This window comes from Trypanosoma equiperdum (assembly GCF_001457755.1).
Source record: "Trypanosoma equiperdum strain OVI genome assembly, contig: ctg_1429, whole genome shotgun sequence".
NCBI classification, from domain to species: Eukaryota; Euglenozoa; class Kinetoplastea; order Trypanosomatida; family Trypanosomatidae; genus Trypanosoma; species Trypanosoma equiperdum.
In genome coordinates this window covers 1-8,530 of record NW_027123426.1, presented here as the reverse complement: position 1 = coordinate 8,530, position 8,530 = coordinate 1, and the positions used below count along the sequence as shown (strand labels likewise).

Genomic DNA, 8,530 nt, shown 5'->3' with positions numbered 1-8,530 from the left:
ACACACACATATATATATATATATATATATATTTCGGACTAATCTAACATGTGAATTGCTTGCCATCATGTCGGAAGTGCCTCATGTGGCACGCGTTTGCCCGGTGAGGCGAATGCGTGAGAGAACTGTTGGTGCGGGACCAGCGGGGTGCGATTCGTAAATGGAAAACGAGTGCTTTTTTTTTTTTTTACGTAATATACCGCCCCGTGAACAACCTCCGAAGTGACCAGCGCCGCTTGCATTTGTTGGGCGCTGCGTTTGTTTCCACTCGGGCTAGGGGGGGGGAGGTGTTGCCCTGCATTTGTACTGCAGGTCGGGGCCGTCGGCTTCTGGACCAGTATTTTTTCTGCTCATTTTTTTTTTAAAGCAGGAGGTTTGAGGAACCTGGTGCCAACGAGGACGACGTTCGTTGCTCGTTCCTTCTGGTGATCTAAGAAGAACGTTTCATGCTTCAGCACGTAACCGCGGCGTAGGACCGACGTGACGTAATGGTGACACGCAGTGGTTTCCCTGCTTAATATAGTAAGCGAACGAGTTTGATCTGCAACTGCCTCGTGATGGGGAGTTTTGTGCGTTAAACTTTCCACCTGTGTCTACGACTGTTTTTGTTCTGCACACCCGCAGGGGGGAGCCCTTCAGAGGCTTTTGGTCGCTAACTTCATTCTTACCCATTTTGCTTTGCATTTAATTCTCTGACCGTATTTGCATGTGCAACTCTCCTCCGCTCATTTGCCGTAAACAAATGTAAATGGTGGCCAGAACAGTGACTGTGTTCCTTTGCAGTGAATAGGGGGAAAGTGGGGTGAAGTTGGCTGTGGTATTCGTGACCTTTCCGTGTCAAATATGCCACCTCTTACTCTTGAACAGGTCCTTGCGCGGTCCATGCGGCTCCCACGCCGAATTGGAACAAAGTTAGCCGGCGGTGCATCGAGCGGTGAATCCTTAGGGGTATCACCGAAGTTTGGTGTAGGTAAAACAGCACACGGTGGCGACGATGTATCATCGCTGTTTTCGCTCCTTGAAAAACGGGATGAGGCCGTTGCAGCTGGTCGTCCGTCCATTCATCAATCAAACAACCTCATTCGCAATGGCCAGGATCTTCTTGCCTATTTACAGGTCGCAAAGCGTATGCGTGCATGGGAAGATGCATTGAAATCTTTTAGCGATGTAACTAGAATCCTAAAGGTAAGCCAGTTGGATGAACAAGGGACTGTATTCCTCAGCTTGCAACAAAATGACCCCTCCACTTGTAGTGGCGATAAAGGTACGGGTGTGACCGCTAACGTGGCTCACATTACTGTTCTTCTTGAAACATGCGCTAGGGCGGGGCAGTGGCACCTGGTGGAGCAGCTGGGAGAGATTTTTCGAGGCCACACACCGAAGGTACTAACCGATGCGGTGGCGTTGCTGGCAAATACTAGGCGCGACGACGTAGTGGATGGGCACTACGGTTGGCAACGCGCAATTCAGTTTATTCGGGATCGTATTCCGCTTGAGGAGCAGCCGGTGGAGGCGTATAATGCATGCCTGTCTGCGTGCGAAAAGGCACTTGACTGGGAAGGGGCCCTTGCTGTTGTCCGGTTGATGGGTCCCAATCCTCTGCAAAAACTCGATATGAACTCTTTGCAGTTAGCGACCTTGCCGTCCTCAGCACCAGCTTGTGAGGCATTGACAGAAGTGGGAACCCCTGTGGCAGTTGATGAATCGCAAGAGGACGCTGAAATCCCTAAATTGCAACCACCCCAACCCAATGTAGTAACGTACGCAACATTGCTGTCGGTGCTTGATCAAAGTGGAAAGGAGAGGCTAGCGCGTGAGGTGTTGCAACGACTACCTGCATTGGAGAGGGAGGAAATAACGGCTGCGTATGCCGCCCTGATTCACGTATGGTCCGAGCAAAAGTACCGTCAGCGCCGCTGGCGCTTTTAGGTTTCACGTTGCTGCGACTCGTAGTTGCGTGAATGCCCGGTATCGGGGTCATATCGGTCTATGTTTAGTTACAGGGGCCACCTTGTCTTGTGTCGTGTCACGGTGCGGTAGCGTTTTATGTTAGTGTTCTGATGCACATGTTTCGTTAGTAATGTGGGGTTGTTTTCTCTCTTAGAATGCATTGACGCGTGCCGAGAATAACTACTTTTCTCCCCCGCTTTGAAAAATATAGCTCTTCCGACAAAATAACATCATCAACCAAGTATCCTTTTTGAGTTATTGTTTCTAGGAAGCCTGCGTGCAGGGCATTGCCAGGTGTCGGCGCAAGTCAGCTGAATGTCGATGATCGCCATGAGTTGGATACAGCAAAACTTGGGACTAGATGTTACGGGTGAGATGGCACAGCAGTTGTCACTTAACGTTGGTGGGGTCTTGTACCTAACTCGACGTGAAACCTTTCGCAAGCTCCGTGACCACCAGTTATTCGGTCCAATGTTCAGTGGTACGGGGAGACAAGGTGAGGACGGTTCATTCATTATTGATCGCGATGGGTTGACATTCCGCTATGTTTTGAACTTCCTTCGGTCCGGCACCCTTAACTTACCAGAGGGGTTTGATGAGTGGGACCAACTGCTCGATGACGTCCGGTACTATCAGCTACCAGAGATGGAAGAGGCCATATTGGGGTGCTTTGAATATCAGCGCTGTGTGTTCCGGCGCACTCTTCCACAGGCTGTTTTTGTGCGTTGGCACTCTGCTGACAACACTAATAGCGGAGTTATCATCGAACCTCAGCTCCCTGCGTTGGAGCCCGTCGAGGGCTCGCAAGAGGTGCGCTACCAGGGAAAGGTGTTGACTACGATTGACGAATTAATCACTATATTGCTTTCAGCATACGGCTACATCATTCAACATTGGAATGAACAGGAGGGTAGACTACACCTAAGTCTCGGACCATCGTAGGGAGCCAAAGCTTGCAATCTCTCATGATGAGAGTGGTTTAACATTATAACGCACTGGATTCTCCTGGATTGTTCTTGTTATTATCTTTCCCTCCCTTTTCCTCCCCTATGAGGTTATGGGGGCGATGAGTATGTGTTTTGTCGCACCTGCAACTGCAGGGGGCAGGGGAGGTCCAGCAGCTGCAGGTGTGATCATGTCACTCTTGCATACCGTCTTCAACGCAACAACGGCGCTCCACGAGCAGCACTCTCGGAGCCTTGGGAAATTGGGCAGCAAGAAACGCTAGTACTGCCGAGCCATTGCTGGGTGTGTGAGCTCAGCGTGTGTACGATCTTTTTGGCGGATGGAACCTTCATTTATAACCTCTTGTTCGCTTACCCGCTTGGACTCTGAGACCCTTTAGCCACCGAATGCCAGTGGATGGTGCTCTTTTCCCCTTCCTGTGTCGAAGAGTAATCAGAGGGACTAGCTTTTTCCCCTCTTGCAAGGTAGTGAAGCCCACCAATGGTGCAACGGACACTGTTTGACTTCGTCTCTAAGAAAGGTGACAATGCAACCACAGAGGAAGTGGGCAGCAAGACGGAATCCGGGCAACCCTCGGCTTCTTCGCGGAAGCGGACCGCAGAGGATCAAGTAGCGAACGGTGGTGCAAGCAACTTGACCAGGGCGAGGGTGGCGAAAGAGAATAACGGTGCCCTCGCTTCCCTTATTGTTGATCCTGGATGGGAGGCTTTTCTCAAGCCACTTACTACTTCCAGCAACTTTGAACGCATAGAGAAGTTCTTGGAGGGGGAATTGAATGCAGGAAAAACGATACTCCCCCCACGTGAAATGATTTTCTCGGCCTTCAACAGCACGCCACTTGACATGCTGAAGGTCGTGCTGCTTGGGCAGGACCCCTACCACAATGTTGGTCAAGCACACGGGTTGTGCTTCTCCGTTCTTCCTGGAGTGCCACCGCCGCCGAGCTTAATCAACATGTACAAAGAATTGGCAACTGATATTCCAGGCTTTGTGGCGCCGCAGCACGGGTACTTACAACATTGGGCGGAACAGGGGGTGTTGATGCTTAATGCGACACTTACTGTAGAAATACACAAGGCTAACTCTCACGCCACATGTGGTTGGCAGACCTTTACCGATGACGTCATTCGCCTGCTTTCGGAGAAACACAAAAATCCGCTTGTGTTTTTGCTTTGGGGAGGTTTTGCCAAACGAAAAATTTCGTTGATAGATCGAAAACGCCACGTGGTCATAGAATGCGCTCACCCTTCCCCTCTAAGTGCCGCCAAGTGGTGGGGATCTCGTCCCTTTTCAAAATGCAACACAGCTCTCGTAGAAAAGAAGCTTTCTCCCATAGACTGGAAGCTGCCCGTATGCCTCAGTAAGGGAAAGTAGGTTTGGTCAGCTTACTTTCCCTTTTGTTGAGGGACTATACATTTTTGCTGCTTCCTTACTTACTCCACAGCTTTTAGTTCGTAATATTTTACTTTGTTCCAGGATTTAAAGCATAGCTTAATACAACTGCTCCAGAACCTGAAGATATTTATGTATATGCACACACATATTTGTGGGTTTACGTGTATTTGTTGATGGTTGTAACATAGCAGTTATTTTTTCTCACGGTGTTTCCTTCACTAGTGTAAAAGTTACCTGAGGTTTAGTAGAATTAGTGCCGCCCGGGGGTTCACGTCTTTTGTCACGTTTACATGGCGCAGGTCGGCGAGGTTTCCACGGGCACCGTGACGCTCGACGACGAGTGGACTCGGGGGGAGGCGACCGCATGTGGTGAGGCATATGCAAAGGTTGATGACATGGACTATGACTCATTTCAGCGAGTGGTGCAAAAGAACCGCGAGCGTGGAATGCCACCACCACCCCGAGCCGTTCTTAAGCGGGTCCCCGAGTCATCAGATGATTTTCTTCGAAATTTTTTTCTTCGGAATGGAATGCACCGAACCATGGACATATTTGAAATTGAGTGGTACGAGAAATATGGGTCCAAGCCTCTGAAAGACGCACCGGTATTCGCGGACAACTATCTCGAAACTGCCGCACTCCACAATCGAATCGACGTTTTGGAGAATCAGCTCCGCCAACATGCGGAGTTAACCACGAAAACCACAAAGCAGTTTCTTCAGTCAAAGAAAGAACGTGACTTTCATCGAGCCAACCATAACCGTGTGGTGCAAGAAAAGAATAAACTGTTAAAGCTCCTCCGCCAGGCGCAAAGCCATGCTGAAGACCTTAATCCAACACTCAATGAACTTCGCCAGAAATGCGAGGCGCTTCACAAGGGTAAGACAATGCTTTCAATAGAGAGGGATAAACTAGAGGCCAAGGTTCTGAAGCTGGAGAAGCAGGTAGAATCCTTGGAGCAACAGTTAAAGTTGCACGAAACAACCCGCACCAAGGAACCCAGTCCAAGACAAAGGGATAAGCAAGTGGCTAAGGTAGACGGTACAAAATCGGGCACAAAGGGGGGCAAGTCGGCGACGAGAGCCGGTGATGCCGCGGCTGACACCTTCCGATGGCCACCGGACGAAAGACGGCGGCCCGCCAATGCTTCTGGCGCTTTCCTTGCCCCGACTGAGCCGTCATCGTGGATATGTCAGTCCTCATTTAAGGCACATTCCATGCCTGTTACAAAGATAGCCATGCACCCGGAGAAGCCGGCTGTCGTCACTTCTAGTGATGACGGAACCTGGCGGCTTTCGGCGCTCCCGCAAGGCGAACTTGTGATGTCAGGTGACGGTCACAAAAGTTGGGTGTCATCCGTCGTTATGCACCCCACTGGGACCATGGTTGCCACAGCATCCGGCGATAAAACGGTGAAGTTGTGGGATTTCGCCAAAAATGGCTGCAGGTTAACTTTGAAGGCTCATTGTGATGGTGTGTGGTGTCTGGACTTTCAAGAGACGGGTCTTCTCCTGGCCAGTGGTTCACTTGATCAAACCGCTCGCGTTTGGGATGTTACCACTGGCAAGTGCCGGCAAACGCTTCGTGGGCATGTTGATGCTGTGAATGGTGTGGCCTGGAGGCAGTACACCAACACTCTTTGCACTGTAAGCGGCGACAAAACAGTGTCTCTTTGGGACGTACGGGCGAACTGCTGCTCACAAACACTATACGGACATCGGAACGCAGTGCAGTCGGTAACTACAGTAGGTCCAACCACCAATGTGGCGACCTGTGACGCAGATGGTGTTGTGATGCTATGGGACACCCGTCGCATGGAACAGCACCTTACGGTTGCGTGCGGTCCATATCCAGCCAATCATATAGCATCTGACCGCAATGGTACGTACCTGCTTGTCTCAAGCGATGACACAAATATTAAACTCATTGATGTAACAAAGTCCACCGTTACGGAGCTCGTTGGTCATGAAGATGGTGTGCAATGCGCCGTATTTGATTGGTCATCCAACGCCTTTATAGTAAGTGGTGGGAGTGATGGCGTGGTGAGGTACTGGTGCTGAGTAAGAAATTAGAGTGTTATTCCCATATCCATGTACAATCCTATACGCCAACAGATGTTCTGTGCTCACTTGTAGTGTGCAAAATAGATCCAACCCCAACTGTGAGTGGTGCTGGAAGGTCGAAAGGCAAGGAGTGAAAGAGATTTCATTCACACATGGAAATATTTGGCCGATCATCATGTAGATTACCTCGAAATTGATTTTGAAGCAGGTGATGATACACATCGGGTGTTTAGGTTTCCTCCGTAGGGTGATGTGCTCCACTTTGGTACCGTAAGTACTCAAAAGAGGGAAAATAATATTTTGTTTGACGTAATACATAGTGCTCTGGTGTGTCGAGACACCGATCTTCGCTTCTAATTCGCTTTCGCAATACAGTTTTCCATTACCTTGTAGTAGCCAAATAAACAGGGAAGGATAGAAAGCACAATTGAATCTACCTGGTGGTCACACTCCGTGGTCTAAGAACATGTCCGTTGTTAAAGTATCGCTTACGCATTCCGCTAGTAGGATGCGAGTCCCTGAGAAGCGCTACGGACTCGCACAAACAATTGAAAGTATAAAGGAAAACGTATTTACTCACTTTGCCACTCCTCCGGAATACATGCAACTTCAACTTATTGACGACCGCGGCATCACAATAGAGAAAAACATGGCGAATGACAAGCAGTTAGGGTACTATCAGTGCCGTGATGAATTCGTCATACACGTAGTGGATCTCCAACCATCTGCGAAGGTGGAAAACTTCGATGACGTCTCCCAAGTGGAGAAATATGAGATAAGTGAAGAGGCGTACAGCAAGCGGGAAGACAATGCTAGGGCTTTTCGCCAGCGTATGATTGCTCAACAACGTGCTGAGGCCGAGCGTGAGGGCATTGAACTTCCAAAGGAACTCGATGATGACAGTTACAAGGAAAAAGCAGAGACAATACATGTGGGGGACCGTTGCCTGTGTCGCCCTGGGGACCGCCTTGGCTCAGTGCGTTTCGTCGGTCGAGTTGCATCACTTAAACCTGGCTATTGGGTTGGTGTCGAATTCGATGAGCCGGTTGGTAAGGGGGATGGTACTGTGAAGGGAACACGTGTGTTCCAGTGCCAGCCGAACTACGGAGGCTTCCTGCGTCCAGACCAAGTGGATGTTGGTGACTTTCCCCCGGAGGTGTTTTAAGAGGGCATTAATTTAATATCTGTGTGGGTGACTGCACTCTATTTGAGTGGCCGATTAGGTGGCTGTCAGGACGGAGTGTGTCACAAAACCCTCTGATGTTTCTTTTACCCCCTATTTGCTGGAAAGTGTCCACGCACGCATCTGTTTGCGGATATACTTTCGATCACTTCTTGATTTTGCATTTTAAAGCGACAGTGTCCAAGCACACATGTCGACCGTTGCGAAACGACTTAGGACGAAAAAAGGTATCATAACCCTCAGACATCATGTTGTGGGTCTCCTTTGTTGCGGTCCGTATTTCCCACCGTTTTACGCACCGGTGGAATGGTGTTTCGAGCGATGCACATCTACTTCAATCTGTCAAACCGGCACTCTTCCTCCTCTCCTCGCTTAACACACACCTTCGAATGTCGTCTACCTTCTGCTGCGGTCCCTCATCGTTCTTTTCCACATGATCCGTCGGAAATGAATGTTTCTACCGCCTGTCGACCCCCGTCGCAGTCAGAATAGGTCGCGCATGCCATTAAATTGTGGTTTCATTAGTGTGAGATAAAGCTAGCACCGCGGCTAAAACTGTGAGAGGACTCGATATGGAGAGCATATGTGCTGTACTTTTTATTGCATCTGGTATTGTGCCTTACCGCCAATAATAATCTACTTCAGTCAGGAGCTGCAACGCTGCGCGAGCATTGCGGGTGTGGCGAGAGAAAGATTTGTGGAGTTGCTTGTCAAGAGGAAGCGGCAGTTCATAAATAATTGCTACGAATCGGTAACCACACAAACTGACGCCGTTTGGTACGTCGAGATTCGTCGTCCATTGCTCTGTATACGGAATTGCCACACCGCAAAAGGGGAGACACCACCAAGGATAGTGTTCATCCCAGCGGCCGCACTGAAATTACAAAATGAGCTTGAAGATCTTTCCTTTTTCAAGCATGCAGTGGAAAGAACGGTCGTAATGCGCACTGACGACCCATCATGAGCGAGAAAC

The 8,530-nt window shown here is 49.6% G+C and overlaps 5 protein-coding genes across 5 annotated transcripts; all 5 read left to right on the top strand.

Annotated features, from left to right (window-relative positions):
* Window positions 1-843: 843 nt before the first annotated feature.
* Window positions 844-1,929, top strand: TEOVI_000585500 (Pentatricopeptide repeat domain containing protein, putative; the record flags this gene model as incomplete). Its single annotated transcript, XM_067221401.1, has 1 exon — window positions 844-1,929. One exon carries the CDS (start codon window positions 844-846, stop codon window positions 1,927-1,929), a length of 1,086 nt encoding a protein of 361 aa, XP_067077502.1.
* A 336-nt stretch (window positions 1,930-2,265) lies between these two features.
* On the top strand, window positions 2,266-2,892 carry TEOVI_000585400 (btb/poz domain containing protein, putative; the record flags this gene model as incomplete). Its single annotated transcript, XM_067221400.1, has 1 exon — window positions 2,266-2,892. The coding sequence occupies one exon, from the start codon at window positions 2,266-2,268 to the stop codon at window positions 2,890-2,892; it is 627 nt and encodes a 208-aa protein (XP_067077501.1).
* A 504-nt stretch (window positions 2,893-3,396) lies between these two features.
* On the top strand, window positions 3,397-4,290 carry TEOVI_000585300 (uracil-DNA glycosylase, putative; the record flags this gene model as incomplete). Its single annotated transcript, XM_067221399.1, has 1 exon — window positions 3,397-4,290. One exon carries the CDS (start codon window positions 3,397-3,399, stop codon window positions 4,288-4,290), a length of 894 nt encoding a protein of 297 aa, XP_067077500.1.
* A 311-nt stretch (window positions 4,291-4,601) lies between these two features.
* TEOVI_000585200 (paralyzed flagella protein 20) lies at window positions 4,602-6,371 on the top strand (the record flags this gene model as incomplete). The annotated part of the gene is made up of 1 exon (XM_067221398.1): window positions 4,602-6,371. One exon carries the CDS (start codon window positions 4,602-4,604, stop codon window positions 6,369-6,371), a length of 1,770 nt encoding a protein of 589 aa, XP_067077499.1.
* A 469-nt stretch (window positions 6,372-6,840) lies between these two features.
* Window positions 6,841-7,539, top strand: TEOVI_000585100 (tubulin-specific chaperone, putative; the record flags this gene model as incomplete). Its single annotated transcript, XM_067221397.1, has 1 exon — window positions 6,841-7,539. The coding sequence occupies one exon, from the start codon at window positions 6,841-6,843 to the stop codon at window positions 7,537-7,539; it is 699 nt and encodes a 232-aa protein (XP_067077498.1).
* Between the last annotated feature and the right edge of the window lie 991 nt (window positions 7,540-8,530).